The 25423-nt window shown below is 58.1% G+C and overlaps 2 protein-coding genes across 2 annotated transcripts; one reads left to right on the forward strand and one right to left on the reverse strand.

Moving 5' to 3' along the window:
* Positions 1–4054: 4054 nt before the first annotated feature.
* On the forward strand, positions 4055–18365 carry LOC144490865 (F-box/LRR-repeat protein 5-like; the record flags this gene model as incomplete). The annotated part of the gene is made up of 7 exons (XM_078208555.1): positions 4055–4237; positions 5293–5415; positions 6906–7054; positions 7908–7990; positions 10510–11097; positions 16339–16487; positions 17490–18365. Coding segments are annotated over 7 exons (1352 nt in total), but the record flags the coding sequence as incomplete, so codon positions are not given.
* On the reverse strand, positions 18353–19891 carry LOC144490866 (putative ATP-dependent RNA helicase DHX34). Its single transcript, XM_078208556.1, has 3 exons — positions 19716–19891; positions 18974–19109; positions 18353–18886 (listed from the first exon to the last, which is right to left on the reverse strand). Exons 1-3 carry the CDS (start codon positions 19818–19820, stop codon positions 18723–18725), a joined length of 405 nt encoding a protein of 134 aa, XP_078064682.1. The 5' UTR covers positions 19821–19891; the 3' UTR covers positions 18353–18722.
* Between the last annotated feature and the right edge of the window lie 5532 nt (positions 19892–25423).

The following is a 25423-nucleotide window of genomic DNA, read 5'->3' on the forward strand; positions in this document are numbered from 1 at the left end:
AGGAGAGAGTCTCAGAGAGAGAGAGAGAGGTCTCAGAAGAGAGAGAGAGAGTCTCAGAGGAGAGAGGAGAGAGTCTCAGAGAGAGAGAGAGAGTCTCAGAGAGAGAGAGAGAGTCTCAGAGAGAGAGAGAGAGTCTCAAGAGAGAGAGAGAGTCTCAGAGAGAGAGAGAGTCTCAGAGAGAGAGAGAGAGTCTCAGAGAGAGAGAGAGAGTCTCAGAGAGAGAGAGAGTCTCAGAGAGAGAGAGAGAGTCTCAGAGAGAGAGAGAGAGTCTCAGAGAGAGAGAGAGAGTCTCAGAGAGAGAGAGAGGTCTCAGAGAGAGAGAGAGTCTCAGAGAGAGAGAGAGAGTCTCAGAGAGAGAGAGAGAGTCTCAGAGAGAGAGAGAGAGTCTCAGAGAGAGAGAGAGAGTCTCAGAGAGAGAGAGAGAGTCTCAGAGAGAGAGAGAGAGTCTCAGAGAGAGAGAGAGAGTCTCAGAGAGAGAGAGAGAGTCTCAGAGAGAGAGAGAGAGTCTCAGAGAGAGAGAGAGAGTCTCAGAGAGAGAGAGAGAGTCCTCAGAGAGGAGAGAGAGTCTCAGAGAGAGAGAGAGAGTCTCAAGAGAGGAGAGAGAGAGTCTCGAGAGAGAAGAGAGAGTCTCAGAGAGAGAGAGAGAGAGTCTCAGAGAGAGAGAGAGAGAGTCTCAGAGAGAGAGAGAGAGTCTCAGAGAGAGAGAGAGAGTCTCAGAGAGCGAGAGTCTCAGAGAGAGAGCGAGAGAGTCGCAGAGAGAGTCACAGTCGCAGACAGACAGAGAGCGAGAGAGAGTCGCAGCCAGACAGAGAGAGAGCGAGAGAGAGTCGCAGACAGACAGAGAGCGAGAGTCGCAGACAGAGAGAGAGAGCGAGAGAGAGTCGCAGACAGACAGAGAGAGAGAGCGAGAGAGAGTCGCGGACAGACAGAGAGAGTGTCACGGACAGAGAGAGAGAGTGCGAGAGTTGCAGACAGAGAAAGCGCGAGAGTCGCAGACAGAGAGAGAGTGAGAGAGTGTCGCAGACAGACAGAGAGAGAGTGAGAGAGAGTCGCAGACAGACAGAGAGAGAGCGAGAGAGAGTCGCAGACAGACAGAGAAAGAGAGAGCGAGAGAGAGAGTCGCTGACAGAGAGAGAGTGAGTCACGGACAGAGAGAGAGTGCGAGAGAGTCGCAGACAGAGCGAGCGCGAGAGTCGCAGACAGAAAGCGCGAGAGTCGCAGACAGACAGAGTCGCAGACAGACAGAGAGAGAGTGCGAGAGAGAGTCGCAGACAGACAGAAACAGAGAGCGAGAGAGAGTCGCAGACAGACAGAGAGAGAGAGAGAGAGTGTCACGGACGCAGAGAGAGAGAGAGAGAGAGAGCGAGCGAGAGAGAGTCGCAGACAGACAGAGAGAGAGAGAGAGTCGCAGAGAGAGTCACAGTCGCAGAGAGAGCGAGAGAGAGTCGCAGACAGACAGAGAGAGAGAGTCGCAGACAAAGAGAGAGAGAGCGAGAGTCTCAGAGAGAGAGAGTGAGTCGCAGAGAGAGAGCGAGAGAGTCGCAGAGAGAGTCACAGTCGCAGAGAGAGCGAGAGAGAGTCGCAGACAGAGAGAGACAGAGAGTCGGAGAGAGTTGCAGAGAGAGAGAGAGGGCGAGAATTGCAGAGAGAGAGAGAGTCGCGGACAGACAGAGAGGGCGAGAGTCTCAGAGAGAGAGTGTCGCAGACAGAGGGAGAGAGAGAGGGCGAGAGAGCCGCAGAGAGAGAGAAGGCGAGAGTGTCGCAGACAGAGAGAGAGGGGGCGAGAGAGTCGCAGAGGGAGAGAAAGATGAACGGTAAGAGGAAGACAGGGAGAGGCAGAGTGAGCATGGGAGAGAGAGAGGGGTGGAGAGGTTAGTGGGTGTCACAGGGATCGGTGCTGGGACTCCAGCTATTCATGTATATTAATAATTTGGATGAGGGAACAAAACGTAACATCTCAAAGTTTGCAGATGATACCAAGTTGGGTGGGAGGGTGAAGTGTGACGAGGGTGCAGAGATCCTTCAGCATGATCGGGACAGGTTGGGTGAGTGGGCTAATCAATGGCAGATTACTGCCTGAATGGCTGTAAATTGGGAGAGGGGAGTGTGCAGCGGGACCTGGGTGTCCTCGTACCCCAGTCGCTGAAGGTAAGGATGCAGGTGCAGCAGGCGGCAAAGAAGGCAAATGGTACGCTGGCCTTCACTGCGAGAGGTTTCGGGTCCAGGAGCAGGGATGTGTTGTTGCAATTATACAGGGCCTTGGTGAGGCCACACCTGGAGTATTGTGTGCAGTTTTGGTCTCCTTTTCTGAGGAAGGATGTTCTTGCTCGCGAGGGAGTGCAGCAAAGGTTTACCAGGCTGATTCCGGGGATGGCGGGACTGATGTATGAGGAGAGATTGACGAGGTTAGGATTGTTTTCACTGGAATTCAGACTAATGAGGGACGGCACGGTAGCACAGTGGTTAGCACTGCTGCTTCACAGCTCCAGGGTCCCGGGTTCGATTCCCGGCTCGGGTCACTGTCTGTGTGGAGTTTGCACATTCTCCTCGTGTCTGCGTGGGTTTCCTCCGGGTGCTCCGGTTTCCTCCCACAGTCCAAAGATGTGTGGGTTAGGTTGATTGGCCAGGTTAAAAATTGCCCCTTAGAGTCCTGAGATGCATAGGTTAGAGGGATTAGCGGGTAAATATGTGGGGGTAGGGCCTGGGTGGGATTGTGGTCGGTGCAGACTCGATGGGCCAAATGGCCTCCTTCTGCACTGTAGGGTTTCTATGATTCTATGACTTATAAAATTCTCACAGGGCTGTCACATCAATCTGACTGTGTGGAGTTTGCACGTTCTCCCCACGTCTGCGTGGGTTTCCTCCGGGTGCTCCGGTTTCCTCCCACACTCCAAAGATGTGCGGGTTCGGTTGATTGGCCATGCTAAATTCACCCCAGTGTCAGGGGATTAGCAAGGTAAATATGTAGGATTACGGGAATAGGGCCTGGGTGGGATTGTGGTCGGTGCAGACTCGATGGGCCAAATGGCCTCCTTCTGCACTGCAGGGATTCTACAATTCTACGACTGGACAGGGCAGATGCAGGGAGGATGTTCCTGATGGTGGGGGAGTCCAGAACCAGGGGTCACAGTCTGAGGATTTGGGGTAGACCATTTAGGACGGAGGTGAGGAGACATTTCTTCACCCAAAGAGTGGTGAGCCTGTGGAATTCATTACCACAAGAAGCAGCTGATGCCAAAACATTGAATGTATTCAAGAGGCGGCTGGATATAGCACTTGGGGCAAATGGGATCAAAGGTTATGGGGAGAGAGCAAGATTAGGCTATTGAGTTGGATGATCAGCCATGATGAATGGCGGAGCAGGCTCGAAGGGCCGAATGCTCTCCTGCTCCTATCTGCTGTGTTTAGGGAAGGAGTTCCATAGCTTAGGGCCTCCCAGCCAGCTGAAGGCACGGCCGCCAATGGTGGAGCGATGGGAATCGGGGGATGCTCGAGAGGCCGGAAGGAGCGCAGAGATCTCAGAGGGTTGTAGGAGGTTACAGAGATAGGGAGCGTTGTAGGGGCTGGGGAAGGTTACAGAGATAGGGAGGGATATAGGGGGCTGGAGGGGGTTACGGAGATAGGGTTGTAGGGGCTGGAGGAGGTTACAGAGATGAGGAGAGTTGTAGGAGCTGGAGGGGCTTACAGAGTTGGGGAGGGATGTAGGGGCTGGAGGGGCTTACAGAGATAGGGAGAGTTGTAGAGGCTGAATGAGGTTACGAGATAGGGTTGTCGAGGCTGATGGGGATTGGGGGAGGGGCCCAGGCGGCGGTGGGGGAGGGGCCCAGGCGGCGGGGGGGAGGGGCCCAGGCGGCCGGGGGGGGGAGGGGGCCCAGGCAATGAGGGGGAGGGGCTCAGGCGGCCGGTGGGGGAGGGGGGGAGGCAGTGTGCTGTGCGGAGGCAGGGATTCCCTGGGGAACTGGGCGATGTTTCCCCGGAGGATCGGCCTTCTGCATCGCTGAAGCATGCTCGCTGCCGCAGTCTGGTTTTCACTCTCTGTCTCTCCCTGTTCTAGAGTCGGAGCCAGTGGCCAACAACACTCACGTCTCCCAGCTGCCCCCTGAGGTGCTGCTGAAAATCCTCGGCTATCTCAACCCTCGCGAGCTGTGTCGATCTTGCCAGGTTAATACCCGCTGGTCTGTGCTGGCACGCACCGGTGCCCTCTGGAGGCATCTGTACCCTATCAGCTGGGTGAGAGGTGGGTTTGTGCGGCACACACCAATCTCGTGGCTCGATCTGTTAAGCACCAAAGCAATGCAGTCAGAACGGTCGGGTGTCTGAGGCTGTAATCCAGACCTGACAGCGTAACCGCAGTGCTGAGGGAGTGCCGCACTGTGGGAGGGTCAGTGCTGAGGGAGCGCCGCACTGTGGGAGGGTCAGTGCTGAGGGAGCGCCGCACTGTGGGAGGGTCAGTGCTGAGGGAGCGCCGCACTGTGGGAGGGTCAGTGCTGAGGGAGCGCCGCACTGTGGGAGGGTCAGTGCTGAGGGAGTGTCGCGCTGTGGGAGGGTCAGTGCTGAGGGAGCGCCGCACTGTGGGAGGGTCAGTGCTGAGGGAGCGCCGCACTGTGGGAGGGTCAGTGCTGAGGGAGCGCCGCACTGTGGGAGGGTCAGTGCTGAGGGAGCGCCGCACTGTGGGAGGGTCAGTGCTGAGGGAGCGCCGCACTGTGGGAGGGTCAGTGCTGAGGGAGCGCCGCACTGTGGGAGGGTCAGTGCTGAGGGAGCGCCGCACTGTGGGAGGGTCAGTGCTGAGGGAGCGCCGCACTGTGGGAGGGGCAGTGCTGAGGGAGCGCGGCACTGTGGGAGGGTCAGTGCTGAGGGAGCGCCGCACTGTGGGAGGGTCAGTGCTGAGGGAGCGCCGCACTGTGGGAGGGTCAGTGCTGAGGGAGCGCCGCACTGTAGGAGGGTCAGTGTTGAGGGAGCGCCCGCTCTGTGGGAGGGTCACTGCTGAGGGAGCGCCCGCTCTGTGGGAGGGTCACTGTTGAGGGAGCGCCGCACTGTGGGAGGGTCAGTGCTGAGTGAGTGCCGCACTGTGGGAGGGTCTGTGCTGAGGGAGCACCGCACTGTGGGAGGGTCAGTGCTGAGGGAGCACCGCACTGTGGGAGGGTCGGTGCCGAAGAGCGCCACACTCGCACTGTCGTAGGGTCAGTCGAGGATCAGGAGAGGGGCGGCGGGGTGGGGAGAGGGGACCGGAGGTGGCTGCGGGGGTAAACGGATCCTTTTCCCAAAATCTGTTACTCTGGTTTCTCTCACTAGGGGACTGGTACAATGGACCCCCTCCCAGTGTCAGCCTGGGGCCTGAATATCTCTGTGAGGATGAGGAAGATCAGGAGGATTTGTCCAGGGAATGGGATGAGGATGCGGACATTGATGAATCTGGTGAGTGAGAGGCCCGCCGCACTCTACACTGTCCCCATCAAACACTCCCAGGACAGGTACAGCACGGGGTTAGATACAGAGTAAAGCTCCCTCTATCCTGTCCCGATTAAACACTCCCAGGACAGGTACAGCACCGGGTTAGATACAGAGTAAAGCTCCCTCTCCACTGTCCCCATCAAACACTCCCAGGACAGGTACAGCACAGGGTTAGATACAGAGTAAAGCTCCCTCTACACTGTCCCCATCAAACACTCCCAGGACAGGTACAGCACGGGGTTAGATACAGACTGAAGCTCCCTCTATCCTGTCCCCATCAAACACTCCCAGGACAGGTACAGCACGGGGTTAGATACAGAGTAAAGCTCCCTCTATCCTGTCCCGATCAAACACTCCCAGGACAGGTACAGCACGGGGTTAGATACAGAGTAAAGCTCCCTCTCCACTGTCCCCATCAAACACTCCCAGGACAGGGACAGCATGGGGTTAGATACAGAGTAAAGCTCCCTCTATCCTGTCCCCATCAAACACTCCCAGGACAGGTACAGCACGGGGTTAGATACAGAGTAAAGTTCCCTCTACACTGTCCCCATCAAACACTCCCAGGACAGGTACAGCACGGGGTTAGATACAGAGTAAAGCTCCCTCTATCCTGTCCCGATCAAACACTCCCAGGACAGGTACAGCACCGGGTTAGATACAGAGTAAAGCTCCCTCTCCACTGTCCCCATCAAACACTCCCAGGACAGGTACAGCACAGGGTTAGATACAGAGTAAAGCTCCCTCTACACTGTCCCCATCAAACACTCCCAGGACAGGTACAGCACGGGGTTAGATACAGAGTGAAGCTCCCTCTATCCTGTCCCCATCAAACACTCCCAGGACAGGTACAGCACGGCGTTAGATACAGAGTAAAGCTCCCTCTATCCTGTCCCGATCAAACACTCCCAGGACAGGTACAGCACGGGGTTAGATACAGAGTAAAGCTCCCTCTCCACTGTCCCCATCAAACACTCCCAGGACAGGTACAGCACGGCGTTAGATACAGAATGAAGCTCCCTCTACACTGTCCCCATCAAACACTCCCAGGACAGGGACAGCATGGGGTTAGATACAGAGTAAAGCTCCCTCTATCCTGTCCCCATCAAACACTCCCAGGACAGGTACAGCACGGGGTTAGATACAGAGTAAAGCTCCCTCTACACTTTCCCCATCAAACACTCCCAGGACAGGTACAGCACGGGGTTAGATACAGAGTAAAGCTCCCTCTACACTGTCCCCATCAAACACTCCCAGGACAGGCACAGCACGGGGTTAGATACAGAGTAAAGCTCCCTCTACACTGTCCCCATCAAACACTCCCAGGACAGGTACAGCACGGTGTTAGATACAGAGTGTAGTTTGAGAGTGGGTGGTGGGGGCGTTGGGGGGGTAATGGATCCCGATACGCTCTCTGACCAGCTCTTTGCTCTTTCTTGCGGTGTATTTCACAGAGGAAGGTGGGCGCTGGCTGTCGACACTCAGCAAGACGCAGAGGGAAGCGCATCTGCTGCAGGGTTTGCTGCATTATCTGCTTCCACAAGTTGGACCATCAGTCAAGACGCTGGTTTTGGCCTACAGCAGCACCTTGTCTAGCCAGATGGTAGGCACCGGCATCAAACCCCCAGTCAGGCTGGAGAGAGCCATTCACAGGGGCAGGTGGCTTCCAGCTTCGGGAACTGAAGATGGAGCGGTGTCGGGTTCAGATCCCCGCGTGGAGCCTCTCGGGTTCAGATCCCCCCGCGCGGAGCCCCTCGAGTTCAGATCCCCGCGCGGAGCCCCTCGGGTTCAGATCCCCCCGCGCGGAGCCCCTCGGGTTCAGATCCCCCCGCGCGGAGCCTCTCGGGTTCAGATCCCCCCGCGCGGAGCCTCTCGGGTTCAGATCCCCCCGCGCGGAGCCCCTCGGGTTCAGATCCCCCCGCGCGGAGCCTCTCGGGTTCAGATCCCCCCGCGCGGAGCCTCTCGGGTTCAGATCCCCGCGCGGAGCCCCTCGAGTTCAGATCCTCCCCCAACCTGACCCTGCGCGGAGCCCCTCGGGTTCAGATCCCCCCGCGCGGAGCCTCTCGGGTTCAGATCCTCCCGCGGGGAGCCCCTCGGGTTCAGATCCTCCCGCGCGGAGCCCCTCGGGTTCAGATCCTCCCACGGGGAGCCCCTCGGGTTCAGATCCTCCTGCGGGGAGCCTCTCGGGTTCAGATCCCCTCTCCCGCGCAGAGCCTCTCGGGTTCAGATCCCCCCAGCGGGGCCTTCCCCTCTCCATCCCCTGCTCGTGCTGTGGGAGTGGGAGGCGGGCGGGCTTGCAGACTCCCATGTGCCAGCCCCACCTCGAGGCCCTGCATTCCATTCCAAGGGCTGTGCGTGCGCATGCAGATGTGGCCTTCACTATCGGCCACACACGGGGCATGATCGCCTGATCTGATCATTAACACACCCCCTCTTCTCCTTTCCCCACACACCAGGTCAGACAGATTCTCAACTGCTGCTCCCAGCTGGAACATCTGGACTTGACGCAGACAGCTGTGACAGACTCTGCATTCAACAGGTAGTGTGGCCAAAAATCATCCTCCTTTCTCTCCCCCTCCAAGCACGCCTCCCCCCTCGGACGCTCTCTCTGTCCCTCCTCCCTCGGACGCTCTCTCTGTCCCTCCCCCCTCGGACGCTCTCTCTGTCCCTCCCCCCTCGGACGCTCTCTCTGTCCCTCCCCCCTCGGACGCTCTCTCTGTCCCTCCCCCCTCGGACGCTCTCTCTGTCCCTCCCCCCTCGGACGCTCTCTCTGTCCCTCCCCCCTCGGACGCTCTCTCTGTCCCTCCCCCCTCGGACGCTCTCTCTGTCCCTCCTCCCTCGGACGCTCTCTCTGTCCCTCCTCCCTCGGACGCTCTCTCTGTCCCTCCCCCCTCGGACACGCTCTCTCTGTCCCTCCCCCCTCGGACACGCTCTCTCTGTCCCTCCCCCCTCGGACACTCTCTCTGTCCCTCCTCTCCTCGGACGCTCTCTCTTTCCCTCCTCCCCTCGGACGCTCTCTCTGTCCCTCCCCCCCTCGGACGCTCTCTCTTTCCCTCCTCCCCTCGGACGCTCTCTCTGTCCCTCCCCCCCTCGGACGCTCTCTCTGTCCCTCCCCCCCTCGGACGCTCTCTCTGTCCCTCCCCCCCTCGGACGCTCTCTCTGTCCCTCCCCCCCGCGGACGCTCTCTCTGTCCCTCCCCCCTCAGACGCTCTCTGTCCCTCCCCCCTCGGACACGCTCTCTGTCCCTCCCCCCTCGGACGCTCTCTGTCCCTCCCCCCTCGGACGCTCTCTCTGTCCCTCCCCCCCTCGGACGCTCTCTCTGTCCCTCCCCCCCTCGGACGCTCTCTCTGTCCCTCCCCCCCTCGGACGCTCTCTCTGTCCCTCCCCCCTCGGACGCTCTCTCTGTCCCTCCCCCCTCGGACGCTCTCTCTGTCCCTCCCCCCTCGGACGCTCTCTCTGTCCCTCCCCCCTCGGACGCTCTCTCTGTCCCTCCCCCCTCGGACGCTCTCTCTGTCCCTCCCCCCTCGGACGCTCTCTCTGTCCCTCCCCCCTCGGACGCTCTCTCTGTCCCTCCCCCCTCGGACGCTCTCTGTCCCTCCCCCCTCGGACGCTCTCTCTGTCCCTCCCCCCTCGGACGCTCTCTCTGTCCCTCCCCCCTCGGACGCTCTCTCTGTCCCTCCCCCCTCGGACGCTCTCTCTGTCCCTCCCCCCTCGGACGCTCTCTCTGTCCCTCCCCCCTCGGACGCTCTCTCTGTCCCTCCCCCCTCGGACGCTCTCTCTGTCCCTCCCCCCTCGGACGCTCTCTCTGTCCCTCCCCCCTCGGACGCTCTCTCTGTCCCTCCCCCCTCGGACGCTCTCTCTGTCCCTCCCCCCTCGGACGCTCTCTCTGTCCCTCCCCCCTCGGACGCTCTCTCTGTCCCTCCCCCCTCGGACGCTCTCTCTGTCCCTCCCCCCTCGGACACGCTCTCTCTGTCCCTCCCCCCTCGGACACGCTCTCTCTGTCCCTCCCCCCTCGGACACGCTCTCTCTGTCCCTCCCCCCTCGGACACGCTCTCTCTGTCCCTCCCCCCTCGGACACGCTCTCTCTGTCCCTCCCCCCTCGGACACGCTCTCTCTGTCCCTCCCCCCTCGGACACGCTCTCTCTGTCCCTCCCTCCTCGGACACGCTCTCTGTCACCCCTCCCCCCTTCGGACGCTCTCTCTGTCCCTCCCCCTTCGGACGCTCTCTCTGTCCCTCCCCCCTCGGACGCTCTCTCTGTCCCTCCCCCCACGGACGCTCTCTCTGTCCCTCCCCCCTCGGACACTCTGTCCCTCCCCCCTCGGACGCTCTCTCTGTCCCTCCCCCCTCGGACACGTTCTCTCGATCACCGCCCCCACGGACGCTGTCTCTATCTCTCCCCTCTCGCTTCTTCACAGTGTCGCCTCCCTCCCACCAAGTCTCTCACTCTCACACTCTGTGTCCCTTCTTATTCACTGTCTTTCCCCCATTTCTCTCTCTCGCTCAGTTTCTCACCCCGCCCCCCCCTCACACTGTCAGTGTCTCTCCCCCCCTCACACTGTCAGTGTCTCCCCCCCCCCCCTCACTGTCTCTCCCCCCCCCGTCACTCGGTCACTGTCTCTCTCCCCCCCCCCCCCCCCATCTCAGTCAGTGTCTCCTCCCCTCCCCCCCCCCCCCCCCATCTCAGTCAGTGTCTCCTCCCCTCCCCCCCCCCCCCCCCCAACTCGGTCAGTGTCGTCGTCCCCCCAACCCCCTCACTCGGTCAGTGTCTCTTTCCCCCCGTCCCCCCCAACTCAGTCAGTGTTCCCCCCCCCCTCGCTCGCTCAGTGTCTCTCCGCCCGCCCCTCCCCCCCTCGCTCGCTCGGTGTCTCTCGCCCCACCTTTCTCTCTCTCGGTCTTCTCCCTCTCTCAGTATCGCCCTGACCCTTGCTCTCTCCCTTTCCCTCTCTTGCATTCTCTCCATCCCCTGTTATCTCTCGCTCTCTCACAGGTGAAGGAGGAGACAGAGTTGGCAGTGGGATTGAATTGGAAGTGACACTCTCTCTCTCTGTTCTGTGTAGGTCCCTGTTGGGGAGTTACCACTCACTTCGTCACCTGGATTTGTCAGGGTGTGACCGGATCACGGACGCGGCCCTACACCACCTATCCCGAGCCCTGGGGGACCTTGCCGAGGAGGACCACGAGATGGGAGGCTGGCGGAGTGAGTGTACCTGGGCCCCGCATGGCTGCCATGACTGCCCGCCTGAGGATTCGGCCGTGCTGGGCACACAGGGGCTGCCTGGCCGGGTCTGGCTGCTGCCCGAGGATGATCTACTGGACATTGAGGAGGCCGGGGGGCTGAAACTGCGGCCCAGCAGATCGGGGCCCCTCCCGAGGAACCCACCCTCGGGCGCCATTGCTGCCCGCTGCATCCGCCACGCTCACAGCCAGCGAGCCCAAGCCCGCTGCGGGCACACCCTCTGTGCTGCAGACTCCAGCTTCAGGACTAAAGCAGCTCCCTCAGCCCATTGCAACAAGATGGTGCGGACTCGGGGCTCAGAGGGCGGACACTCCACTGGACACTGGAAGGTCGGAGTCGACCCCGATGCTCGCTCACTACGATTCCTCAGTCTCTCTGGCTGCTTCCAGATCACAGACCAAGGCCTCAGGTACCCGATCCCCTGTTCTGCCCTCCATCCCACCCCCCAGTCTGCTGCCCTCCCCTACAGTGTGTGCAGGAGGGTTTCCTGACACAATATGTGGATAGGCCGACAAGAGGTGGGGCCACATTGGATTTGGTACTGGGTAATGAACCGGGCCAAGTGTTAGATTTGGTTGTGGGAGAGCACTTTGGCGATAGCGACCAGAATTCGGTGTCTTTTGTTATTGCAATGGAGAGGGATAGGGCCGTACGGCAGGGCAAGGTTTATAATTGGGGGAGGGGTAATTATGATGCGATTAGGCAAGAATTAGGGAGCATAAGATGGGAACAGAAACTGTCAGGGAAAGGCACTAGTGAAAAGTGGAGCTTGTTCAAGGAACAAATACTGCGTGTCCTTGATAGGCATGTCCCTGTCAGGCAGGGAGGAAATGGCCGAGTGAGGGAACCATGGTTCACAAAAGAGGTTGAATGTCTTGTCAAGAGGAAGAAGGAAGCTTATGTAAGGATGAGAAAACAAGGTTCAGTTGGGTCCATTGAGGGTTACAAGTTAGCAAGGAATGAGCTGAAAAAAGGGCTTAGGAGAGCTAGGAGGGGGCATGAGAAGTCCTTGGCGGGTCGGATCAAGGAAAACCCCAAGGCTTTTTACTCTTTATGTGAGCAATAAAAGAAGGACCAGGGTGAGGTTAGGGCCGGTCAAGGACAGTAGTGGGAACTTGTGCATGGAGTTAGAAGAGATAGGAGAGGCGATGAATGAATACTTTTCTTCAGTGTTCAACAAGGACATCCATGTTTTTGAGGATGAGTGCGCGATACAGGCTGATAGGCTGGAGGAGGCAGACGTTCTGAGGGAAGATGTATTAGCAATTTTGAAAAAACCTGAAGGTCGATAAGTCCCTTGGGCCAGATGAGATATATCCTAGGATTCTTTGGGAGGCAAGGGATGAGATTGCAGAGCCTTTGGCTTTGATCTTTGGGTCCTCACTGTCCACGGGGGTGGTGCCAGAGGACTGGAGAGTGGCGAATGTTGTTCCTCTGTTCAAGAAAGGAAATAGGAATGACCCTGGTAATTATAGGCCGGTTAGTCTTACTTCGGTGGTCGGCAAGTTAATGGAAAATGTCCTGAGGGATAGGATTTACGACCATTTAGAAAGATGCAGCTTAATCCGGGATAGTCCGCACGGATTCGAGAAGGGTAAGTCTTGCCTCACAAATTTGATTGAATTTTTTTGAGGAGGTAACTAAGTGTGTCGATGAAGGGAGAGCAGTTGATGACATATACATGGATTTTAGTAAGGCGTTTGATAAGGTCCCCCATGGTCGGCTCATGAAGAAAGTAAGGAGGTGTGGGATAGAGGGAAATTTGGCCGATTGGATAAGTAACTGGCTATCTCATAGAAGACAGAGGGTGGTGGTGGATGGAAAATTTTCAGACTGGAGACCAGTTACCAGCGGCGTACCACAGGGATCAGTGCTGGGTCATCTGCTATTTGTGATTTTTATCAATGACTTGGAGGAGGGGGCTGAAGGGTGGATCAGTAAATTTGCAGATAACACCAAGATTGGTGGAGGAGTGGATGAGGTGGAGGGCTGCTGTCGGCTGCAAAGAGACATTGATAGGATGCAGAGCTGGGCCGAAAAATGGCAGATGGAGTTTAAGTGTGAGGTGATTCATTTTGGTAGGACAAATTTGAATGCAGATTACAGGGTCAAAGGTAGGGTTCTGAGGAATGTGGAGGAACAGAGAGATCTTGGGGTTCATATCCACAGATCTCTGAAGGTTGCCACTCAAATGGATAGAGCTGTGAAGAAGGCCTATAGTGTGTTAGCGTTTATTAACAGGGGGTTGGAGTTTAAGAGCCGTGGGGTTATGCTGCAACTGTACAGGACCTTGGTGAGACCACATTTGGAATATTGTGTGCCGTTCTGGTCACCTCACTATAAGAAGGATGTGGAAGAGCTGGAAAGAGTGCAAAGGAGATTTACCAGGATGCTGCCTGGTTTGGAGGGTAGGTCTTATGAGGAAAGGTTGAGGGAGCTCGGGCTGTTCTCTCTGGAGCGGAGGAGGCTGAGGGGAGACTTAATAGAGGTTTATAAAATGATGAAGGGGATAGATAGAGTGAACGTTCAGAGACTATTTCCTCGGGTGGATGGAGCTATTACAAGGGGGCATAACTATAGGGTTCATGGTGGGAGATATAGGAAGGATATCAGAGGTAGGTTCTTTACGCAGAGAGTGGTTGGGGTGTGGAATGGACTGCCTGCAGTGATAGTGGAGTCAGACACTTTAGGAACATTTAAGCGGTTATTGGATAGGCACATGGAGCACACCAGGATGATAGGGAGTGGGATAGCTTGACCTTAGTTTCAGATAAAGCTCGGCACAACACCGTGGGCCGAAGGGCCTGTTCTGTGCTGTACTGTTCTAATATGAGCGCCCCCGCTCTGCTGCCCCCCGCTCTGCTGCCCCCCCCCCCCCACGCCCCCGCTCTGCTGCCCCCCCCCCACGCCCCCGCTCTGCTGCCCCCCCCACGCCCCCGCTCTGCTGCCCCCCCCACGCCCCCGCTCTGCTGCCCCCCCCACGCCCCCGCTCTGCTGCCCCCCCCACGCCCCCGCTCTGCTGCCCCCCGCTCTGCTGCCCCCCCCACGCCCCCGCTCTGCTGTCCCCCCCACGCCCCCGCTCTGCTGCCCCCCGCTCTGCTGCCCCCCGCTCTGCTGCCCCCCCCACGCCCCCGCTCTGCTGCCCCCCCCACGCCCCCGCTCTGCTGCCCCCCCACGCCCCCGCTCTGCTGCCCCCCGCTCTGCTGCCCCCCCCACGCCCCCGCTCTGCTGCCCCCCCCACGCCCCCGCTCTGCTGCCCCCCCACGCCCCCGCTCTGCTGCCCCCCCCACGCCCCCGCTCTGCTGCCCCCCCCACGCCCCCGCTCTGCTGCCCCCCCCACGCCCCCGCTCTGCTGCCCCCCGCTCTGCTGCCCCCCACACGCCCCCGCTCTGCTGCCCCCCGCTCTGCTGCCCCCCACACGCCCCCGCTCTGCTGCCCCCCACACGCCCCCACTCTGCTGCCCCCCGCTCTGCTGCCCCCCCCCCCCTCACCCCAACCCTCCCTGCTGTCGTCCCCCCCACCACGCTCTGCTGCCACCCCACCCCCTCCCTGCTCTCTCTCCTCCCTGCCACCCCTCCGCTTCCCTCTCTCTCTGTCCATCATTCTCCCACCCTCACTCAGACCCTCTGTCACTCCTCTCTCATCACCATCTTCCTTCCATTGTGATACCAATTCCTGGGGTGAAGGGGAGGGTTTTGTCTGATGAGGAGAAGGTTGAGCAGGTCGGGGCCTGAACCCATTGGAGTTTAGAAGAATGAGAGGGGATCTTATTGAAACATTTCCGATTCTGAGGGGGGGTTTGACAGGGTGGATGCTGAGAGGATGTTCCCTCTCTCCCCCCCCCCCCCCCACCCCTCGTGGGGGAGAATCTAGAACTTGGGGAGGTGGGGGCACAGTTTCAGAATGAGGGGGTCTCCCATTGGAGATGAGTAGGAATTTCTTCTCTCTGTGGGTGGTCAGTCTGGAATCCCCCCCTCCCCCCCAGACAGCAGTGGGGGCTGCGGCTCATTGAATATATTCAAGGCCGAGTTACACAGCTTTCTGATCCACAAGCGGGCTGGGGGGGGGTGGGGTGAGTGTTATAGGGGGAGGGGAACAGACTGGAAAGTGGAATTCAGGAGAAAATCAGATCTTATCGAATGGGAGAGCAGGGCTCAAGGGGCCGAATGGTCCGACACCTCCTAATTTTTATGCTTTGAAGCTGAGTCTCTCCAGCACCTCACCTACATCCACTTGGCCACTGCTCTGGCCCAGCTATTCAACTGTGGGAGGGACACCCAGGACCTCCGCCCCACGCCCACCCCCCAGAGAGTTCCCTCACCCCCCCAACCCCCGTATGTGTGATCATTGTTATATTGCTTGGAAACATGACTGCTGATTTTTGCGCACAGCAGGATCCCAGCACCCTCCCCCTGAAGCCTAGGCCTCACACTGAGTGATCAGAGCCGGACTGGAAGGTATCAGGACTGGCCCAGCTTTGGCTGGTGATTTGAAAAGTCAACCGCTTCATTGGACACACTCAGCAGATCACAACCAACGCCCTCTGAACGCCACCCGCCTGCCTGCCCACCCGAGACACCGTGTCAATCTTAGACGCAATGGTGTTCTCACCTGCTTCCCAATCATGAGGTCGCGATTTGACATCCCAATCTGGAGGGGCGCTCCATAATCCAGACTGACACTGCCCCCGTGATGCCAATGCCGAGGGAGTTCTGCGCTGTCAGAGGGTCAGTGCCAAGCGAGTGCCACACTGCCGGAGGGTCAGTGCTGAGGGAGTGCCGCACTGTGGGAGGGTCAGTGCTGAGGGAGCGCCGCACTGTGGGAGGGTCAGTGCTGAGGGAGCGCCGCACTGTGGGAGGGTCAGTGCTGAGGGAGCACGGCACTGTGGGAGGGTCAGTGCTGAGGGAGCGCCGCACTGTGGGAGGGTCAGTGCTGAGGGAGCGCCGCACTGTGGGAGGGTCAGTGCTGAGGGAACGCCGCACTGTGGGAGGGTCAGTGCTGAGGGGGCATTCTTTTAATGAAATGTTGAGTCTGTGGCCCTCGGGTGGATGTTTATTGGTAGGGAGCGAGGCTGGGCTGTGGAGGTGTGAATGACCTCGGCCCTATCCAAAAACGCTTCATCAGGCACCCCCCCGCGCTCCGGCAGCCTCCTGGAAGTCACCCCCTGTTCAATCTTTCCTGATAGCTATTAGCTCTCCGATCAGAGATCATCCTTGTTAATCTTGTTCACTTCTTCCCGTGAAAGGGGGACATCAGAACCAGTGTCCTATCAGTCTAAGACGGTCACTAATAAATCCAATGAGGGAGGAATTGAGGAGGAAGCTCTTTCCCCAGAGAGTGGGGAGAGTGTGGAAGTCGCTCCCACGGGAGTGGTTGAGGTGAATCGTGTCGATGTGTTTAAAGGGGGAAGCTGGATAAACACACCAGGGAGAAAGGAATAGAAGGATCTGGGGGAGATGGGGCTGGTGGCACGGAGATGAGGGGCCGAATGGCCTGATTTGACTGTCGATTGCTGCGAGTGCCGTTCCCGTGTCCCCCGTGCCGTTCCCGTGTCCCCCGTGCCGTTCCCGTGTCCCCCGTGTCCCCCGTGCCGTTCCCGTGTCCTTGTCTCCTACGCTGTTCCCATGGTAACCGTGCCGTCCTGTTGCAGGGCCCTGATGCTCCACGGGGGTCTTCCGTTTCTAGAGCATCTCGACCTCTCAGGCTGCCTCTCGATCACGGGCCCCGGCCTGCAGGACCTGGTGTCAGCCTGTCCCGTGCTGAAGGATGAGTACTTCTTCTACTGTGACAACATCAGTGGTAATGCCAGCCGTCTGCGGGGCTGGGGGAGGCGGAGGGGGGGGGAGAGAGGACTGTGGAGCCCGGGGAGGAGTTCAGTGCGTGGCACTTCAGCCCAGCAAGGAGGGATGCTGGTACTGGAGACTGCTCCATCTGTGTTGTGCACGCCACTGAATGTAGGAAAACACCCTCAGCGACCCTCTGACAGTGCGGCGCTCCCTCGGCACTGACCCTCCCACAGTGCGGCACTCCCTCAGCACTGACCCTCCCTCAGCACTGACCCTCCCTCAGCACTGACCCTCCCACAGTGCGGCGCTCCCTCGGCACTGACCCTCCCACAGTGCGGCACTCCCTCAGCACGGCACTCCCTCAGCACTGACCCTCCCTCAGCACTGACCCTCCCTCAGTGCGGCGCTCCCTCGGCACTGACCCTCCCACAGTGCAGCACTCCCTCGGCACTGACCCTCCCACAGTGCGGCGCTCCCTCGGCACTGACCCTCCCACAGTGCAGCACTCCCTCGGCACTGACCCTCCCACAGTGCGGCGCTCCCTCAGCACTGACCCTCCCACAGTGCAGCACTCCCTCGGCACTGACCCTCCCACAGTGCGGCGCTCCCTCAGCACTGACCCTCCCACAGTGCGGCGCTCCCTCGGCACTGACCCTCCCACAGTGCGGCGCTCCCTCGGCACTGACCCTCCCACAGTGCGGCGCTCCCTCGGCACTGACCCTCCCAGAGTGCGGGACTCCCTCAGCACTGACCCTCCCACAGTGCGGCGCTGCCTCAGCACAGACTTCGACAGTGCGGCGCTCCCTCGGCACTGACCCTCCCAGAGTGCGGCGCTGCCTCAGCACTGACCCTCCCACAGTGCGGCGCTCCCTTGATTATGTGTGGATTAGGGGAGTTATAACTGACTGAGACAATTTCCATTCAGCTGGTTGTCTTCCAAGAGGGAGATTCTGGGGCTGGATGTGTCGATCCTGTCCTTCATTCTCACACTCTCTCTCTCTCTCTGCTTTCACAGGTCCTCACGCCAACACGGCTAGTGGCTGCCAGAATCTTCAGTGCTCTGTGAGAGCGTGCTGTCGCTCGGGAGAGTGACTTTCCCCTCCTTTTCCTTCCCTCCCCCTCCCGTCACGGAAATACTGTCAACTCTGGAATCAGACTCCCAGCTTTGCAATCATGCACTTTACAGCCCTCGCCTCATTTTTTCCTCCGTCTCCTCAGAGACCACCCGCTGAGTGGGGGGGGGTCCCGTTATGCAAAATTAAACTGAGCTGAATGGATACTTGACCTCCCGTCAGGGTCAGTTCCGGCTGGGAATCCCCGCCCTCTGCCGTGTAAATAACTCACACCGTAACACGCCCTATGGTGGTGGGGAGAACAGCTCACCACACTGATCAGGGGTACCTCCCCCCCCACTGCCCCCTCCGGAAGTCAGCACACATCTAACCCCCTCGCCAGTCTGTCACGTTTGCTGATTTGTGGCTGCTGGAACCATTGGCGGGGGGGGGGTCTTTCCATTCAGAGCCGGGGGGGGGGGTGGGGTAGAGGGAGGTACCCCTCAGCTGCTTTTTGTGAGGGAGACCTTCAATAGACGGATCTGTGAAGCCGTTTTGTCAGGGAGGGTGCTGGGAGCTCCGTTCCCCCACACTGTCTCCACTCTTTTACCCCCCCCCCCCCCCTCCCTCCCCCCGATCAAAAGAGTTTGTTGTCTTTCTCTTCATTTGACTTTGCGCTGGGAATTGCTTCCCCCATCAGACACTAAGGATCTCTTACAATCCTCTGCTGCACAATAAGAGGGTTCGACTTCCGGCTTCTGTTTCTCCCCCGTCAAAATCTCATCTGATCTACGATTTGCAAAAAGTGTACAGATTTAAATAAAACTGATGTCACAATTGCTCGTCTCCTTTTACTTTGCATCTACTTTCCCCCTCCCATCCCAGCACTTAGACCTCTTGTGCGTGATATTTCTATGTAAACAGTCACATCACAGTTACAGGTGCTGGCCACTCGGCAGTGCTGTCGGCTGAGTCACCAGCACAGAAATAAACATTTGGGATTCCATCCGACAGAGGAGGACGCTTTTAAATGCAGACGCACATGGCATTGAGTTTTTTTCCTGGTGTTCTCTCGGAAATTTGGCGTTCTTCTATCTGTTGTGATGAGTCAAAGGGGAAAAACTTCCGCAGTATGTCTCTTTTCCTTTTCCCAGCAGTAGCCAGGGATGGTGGAACAGGGGGTGCGCCCGCGGTGGTCACGTCCTGCTTTCGGGTCCGCCTGTCAGCTGGTGCTGCCTTTTGTGTTTGAGGATCTGGGTGGGGGTGAAGAGGAAGTCCTGCTGGCAGGATTCGCAGTGGTAGGGAAGCTGGAGAGCGGAGGCCACGCGAGGGGCTGCGTCGAGGCCCGGGGAGGAAGAGGCTGTGGAGGGAAAAGAATCTGGATTAAACACCATGATCACGCATAGAGGGAGGAGGGTTCCGCAGATTCCCCAGTGGTGTTCCTTACCCGATTCCGGTGGGCTCTGCGCCGCGCAGGACGCCTCGTGCTGCATCCGCTCCAAGGGGGTGAAGGGCATGTAGAGGTCACAGGTGGGACAGGACCAGAAAGTCCGCAGGCACTCGCTGTAAAAATCCTTGTCGTCCTGCAGGGAGGTAGAAATGTTACAAATAGTAGATGCTCCCTCGGCACTGACCCTCCCGCAGCGCTCCCTTGGCACTGACCCACAGCGTGGCGCCCCCTCGGCACTGACCCTCCCACAGCGTGGCACTCCCTCAGCACTGACCCTCCCACAGTGCGGCGCTCCCTCAGCACTGACCCTCCCACAGTGCGGCACTCCCTCAGCACTGACCCTCCCACAGTGCGGCGCTCCCTCAGCACTGACTCTCCCACAGTACGGCGCTCCCTCAGCACTGACCCTCCCACAGCGCGGCGCTCCCTCGGCACTGACCCTCCCACAGCGCGGCACTCCCTCAGCACTGACCCTCCCACAGCACGGCGCCCCCTTGGCACTGACCCTCCCACAGCTCGGCGCTCCCACAGCACTGGCAGTGGGTGGTGGTGAAGATTTAGTAGTTGGATATACAACTGGAAATCATGATGTGCTCCCTTGGCGAGAGGTGGACTCAGTCCCCTTGGTTCAACAACTACCCCTTCTTACCCCAACTCTCCACAGGCACCTCTCACCCTCTGCTGTCCCTCCAACCAGTCTAAACTTGTTCCCCGCAATGCACAACTGGCTGGTACTCACCGTCAGACAGTTATATGTTAGATAATCAGTCACTGCCACTCCCCCTTTGACAGGGTCCGGTGTACAATCACCCAGGCCAGGAGCCAGTCCAGTCAGAGCGGGCATAACCGTTACTGTCTGAGGGCCCACAAACAGGTGCTGCTTTTCCAGACCAGTGAGACGACGCAGGGTGTAGGACACCTGGAGAGAGAGCATGTGACAGAATGAGAGCAACACACAAAATAGAGCAAATTGTCGCTGTATAACACTGAGGTACAGTAGAATCATAGAAACCCTACAGTGCAGAAGGAGGCCATTCGGCCCATCGAGTCTGCACTGACCACAATCCCACCTAGGCCCTACCCCCATATCCACCCACTAATCCCTCTAACCTCCACATCTCATGACTCTAAGGGGCAATATTTAGCATAGCCAATCAACCTAACCCACACATCTTTGGACTGTGGGAGGAAACCCACGCAGACACGAGGAGAATGTGCAAACTCCACACATGCAGTGACCCAAGCTGGGAATTGAACCCAGGTCCTGGAGCTGTGAAGCAGCAGTGCTAACCATTGTGCTACCGTGCCTCCCTGGGGTACAGTACTGGTGGGGACGGGTCTGTCACTGTATAACACTGGGGTACCGTACTGGTGGGGATGAGTCTGTCACTATAACACTAGGGTACAGTACTGGTGGGGACAGGTCTGTTGCTGTATAACACTGGGGTACAGTACTGGTGGGGACGGGTCTGTCACTGTATAACACTGGGGTACAGTACTGGTGGGGACGGGTCTGTCACTGTATAACACTGGGGTACAGTACTGGTGGGGATGAGTCTGTCACTATAACACTGGGGTACAGTACTGGTGGGGACGGGTCTGTCGCTGTATAACACTGGGGTACAGTACTGGTGGGGACGGGTCTGTCACTGTATAACACTGGGATACAGTACTGGTGGGGATGGGTCTGTCACTATAACACTAGGGTACAGTACTGGTGGGGACGGGTCTGTCACTATAATACTAGGGTACAGTACTGGTGGGGACAGGTCTGTCGCTGTATAACACTGGGATACAGTACTGGTGGGGACGGGTCTGTCGCTGTATAACACTGGGGCACAGGACTGGTGGGGACTGGTCTCTCTCTCTATTACACTGGGATACAGTACTGGTGGGGACGGGTCTGTCACTATAACACTAGGGTACAGTACTGGTGGGGACGGGTCTGTCACTATAACACTGGGGTACCGTACTGGTGGGGATGAGTCTGTCACTGTATAACACTGGGGTACCGTACTGGTGGGGACGGGTCTGTCACTGTATAACACTGGGATACAGTACTGGTGGGGACAGGTCTGTCGCTGTATAACACTGGGGTACCGTACTGGTGGGGACGGGTCTGTCACTGTATAACACTGGGGTACCGTACTGGTGGGGACGGGTCTGTCACTGTATAACACTGGGATACAGTACTGGTGGGGACAGGTCTGTCGCTGTATAACACTGGGGTACAGTACTGGTGGGGACGGGTCTGTCACTGTATAACACTGGGGTACCGTACTGGTGGGGACGGGTCTGTCACTGTATAACACTGGGGTACAGTACTGCTGGGGATGGGTCTGTCACTATAACACTGGGGTACAGTACTGGTGGGGACGGGTCTGTCACTGTATAACACTGGGGTACAGTACTGGTGGGGACGGGTCTGTCGCTGTATAACACTGGGGTACAGTACTGGTGGGGACGGGTCTGTCGCTGTATAACACTGGGGTACAGTACTGGTGGGGACGGGTCTGTCACTGTATAACACTGGGGTACAGTACTGGTGGGGACGGGTCTGTCGCTGTATAACACTGGGGTACAGTACTGGTGGGGACGGGTCTGTCGCTGTATAACACTGGGGTACAGTACTGGTGGGGACGGGTCTGTCACTGTATAACACTGGGGTACAGTACTGGTGGGGACGGTCTGTCACTGTATAACACTGGGGTACATTACTGGTGGGGACGGGTCTGTCGCTGTATAACACTGGGGTACAGTACTGGTGGGGACGGGTCTCTCTCTATTACACTAGGGTACAGTACTGGTGGGGACGGGTCTGTCACTATAACACTGGGGTACAGTACTGGTGGGGACGGGTCTGTCACAATAACACTGGGGTACAGTACTGGTGGGGACGGGTCTGTCACTGTATAACACTAGGGTACAGTACTGGCGGGGACGGGTCTGTCACTGTATAACACTGGGGTACAGTACTGGTGGGGACGGGTCTGTCACAATAACACTGGGGTACAGTACTGGTGGGGACGGGTCTGTCACAATAACACTGGGGTACAGTACTGGTGGGGACGGGTCTGTCACTGTATAACACTGGGGTACAGTACTGGTGGGGACGGGTCTCTCTCTATTACACTGGGGTACAGTACTGGTGGGGACGGGTCTCTCTCTATTACACTGGGGTACAGTACTGGTGGGGATGGGTCTGTCGCTGTATAACACTAGGGTACAGTACTGGTGGGGACGGGTCTCTCTCTATTACACTGGGGTACAGTACTGGTGGGGATGGGTCTGTCACTGTATAACACTGGGATACAGTACTGGTGGGGACGGGTCTGTCACTGTATAACACTGGGGTACAGTACTGGTGGGGACGGGTCTGTCGCTGTATAACACGGGTACAGTACTGGTGGGGACGGGTCTGTCGCTGTATAACACTGGGGCACAGTACTGGTGGGGACGGGTCTCTCTATTACACTGGGGTACAGTACTGGTGGGGACGGGTCTGTCGCTGTATAACACGGGTACAGTACTGGTGGGGACGGGTCTCTCTATTACACTGGGGTACAGTACTGGTGGGGACGGGTCTGTCGCTGTATAACACTGGGGTACAGTACTGGTGGGGACGGGTCTGTCGCTGTATAACACTGGGGTACAGTACTGGTGGGGACGGGTCTGTCACTGTATAACACTGGGGTACAGTACTGGTGGGGACGGGTCTGTCGCTGTATAACACTGGGGTACAGTACTGGTGGGGACGGGTCTGTCGCTGTATAACACGGGTACAGTACTGGTGGGGACGGGTCTCTCTATTACACTGGGGTACAGTACTGGTGGGGACGGGTCTGTCGCTGTATAACACTGGGGTACAGTACTGGTGGGGACGGGTCTGTCGCTGTATAACACGGGTACAGTACTGGTGGGGACGGGTCTCTCTATTACACTGGGGTACAGTACTGGTGGGGACGGGTCTGTCGCTGTATAACACTGGGGTACAGTACTGGTGGGGATGGGTCTGTCACTATAACACTGGGGTACAGTACTGGTGGGGACGGGTCTGTCACTGTATAACACGGGTACAGTACTGGTGGGGACGGGTCTGTCACTGTATAACACTGGGGTACAGTACTGGTGGGGACGGGGTCTGTCACTGTTTAACACTGGGGTACAGTACTGCTGGGGACGGGTCTATCGCTGTATAACACTGGGGTACAGTACTGGTGGGGACGGGTCTGTCACTGTATAACACTGGGGTACAGTACTGGTGGGGACGGGTCTGTCACTGTATAACACTGGGGTACAGTACTGGTGGGGACGGGTCTGTCACTGTTTAACACTGGGGTACAGTACTGGTGGGGATGGGTCTGTCACTGTATAACACTGGGGTACAGTACTGGTGGGGACGGGTCTGTCACTGTATAACACTGGGGTACAGTACTGGTGGGGACGGGTCTGTCACTGTTTAACACTGGGGTACAGTACTGGTGGGGACGGGTCTCTCTATTACACTGGGGTACAGTACTGGTGGGGACGGGTCTGTCACTGTATAACACTGGGGTACAGGGACTGGTGGGGACGGGTCTGTCACTGTATAACACTGGGGTACAGGACTGGTGGGGACGGGTCTGTCACTGTATAACACTGGGGTACAGGACTGGTGGGGACGGGTCTGTCACTGTATAACACTGGGGTACAGTACTGGTGGGGACGGGTCTGTCGCTGTATAACACGGGTACAGTACTGGTGGGGACGGGTCTCTCTATTACACTGGGGTACAGTACTGGTGGGGACGGGTCTGTCGCTGTATAACACTGGGGTACAGTACTGGTGGGGATGGGTCTGTCGCTGTATAACACTGGGGTACAGTACTGGTGGGGACGGGTCTGTCGCTGTATAACACTGGGGTACAGTACTGGTGGGGATGGGTCTGTCACTGTATAACACTGGGGTACAGTACTGGTGGGGACGGGTCTGTCGCTGTATAACACTGGGGTACAGTACTGGTGGGGACGGGTCTGTCGCTGTATAACACTGGGGTACAGTACTGGTGGGGACGGGTCTGTCGCTGTATAACACTGGGGTACAGTACTGGTGGGGACGGGTCTGTCGCTGTATAACACGGGTACAGTACTGGTGGGGACGGGTCTCTCTATTACACTGGGGTACAGTACTGGTGGGGACGGGTCTGTCGCTGTATAACACTGGGGTACAGTACTGGTGGGGACGGGTCTCTCTATTACACTGGGGTACAGTACTGGTGGGGACGGGTCTGTCGCTGTATAACACTGGGGTACAGTACTGGTGGGGATGGGTCTGTCACTATAACACTGGGGTACAGTACTGGTGGGGACGGGTCTGTCACTATAACACTGGGGTACAGTACTGGTGGGGACGGGTCTCTCTCTATTACACTGGGGTACAGTACTGGTGGGGACGGGTCTGTCACTGTATAACACTGGGGTACAGTACTGGTGGGGATGGGTCTGTCACTGTATAACACTGGGGTACAGTACTGGTGGGGACGGGTCTGTCACTGTATAACACTGGGGTACAGTACTGGTGGGGATGGGTCTGTCACTGTATAACACTGGGGTACAGTACTGGTGGGGACGGGTCTGTCACTGTGTAACACTGGGATACAGTACTGGTGGGGACGGGTCTGTCACTGTATAACACTGGGGTACAGTACTGGTGGGGACGGGTCTGTTGCTGTATAACACTAGGGTACAGTACTGGTGGGGACGGGTCTGTCACTGTATAACACTGGGGTACAGTACTGGTGGGGACGGGTCTCTCTCTATTACACTGGGGTACAGTACTGGTGGGGATGGGTCTGTCACTGTATAACACTGGGGTACAGTACTGGTGGGGACGGGTCTGTCGCTGTATAACACTGGGGTACAGTACTGGTGGGGACGGGTCTGTCGCTGTATAACGCGGGTACAGTACTGGTGGGGACGGGTCTGTCGCTGTATAACACTGGGGTACAGTACTGGTGGGGACGGGTCTGTCGCTGTATAACACTGGGGTACAGTACTGGTGGGGATGGGTCTCTCTCTATTACACTGGGGTACAGTACTGGTGGGGATGGGTCTGTCACTGTATAACACTGGGGTACAGTACTGGTGGGGACGGGTCTGTCGCTGTATAACACTGGGGTACAGTACTGGTGGGGACGGGTCTGTCGCTGTATAACACGGGTACAGTACTGGTGGGGACGGGTCTGTCGCTGTATAACACTGGGGTTACAGTACTGGTGGGGACGGGTCTGTCGCTGTATAACACTGGGGTACAGTACTGGTGGGGACGGGTCTGTCGCTGTATAACACTGGGGTACAGTACTGGTGGGGACGGGTCTGTCGCTGTATAACACGGGTACAGTACTGGTGGGGACGGGTCTGTCGCTGTATAACACTGGGGTACAGTAACTGGTGGGGGACGGGTCTGTCG

The sequence above is a fragment of the Mustelus asterias genome, unplaced genomic scaffold, assembly GCF_964213995.1.
Source record: "Mustelus asterias unplaced genomic scaffold, sMusAst1.hap1.1 HAP1_SCAFFOLD_3934, whole genome shotgun sequence".
Classification (NCBI taxonomy): Eukaryota; Metazoa; Chordata; class Chondrichthyes; order Carcharhiniformes; family Triakidae; genus Mustelus; species Mustelus asterias.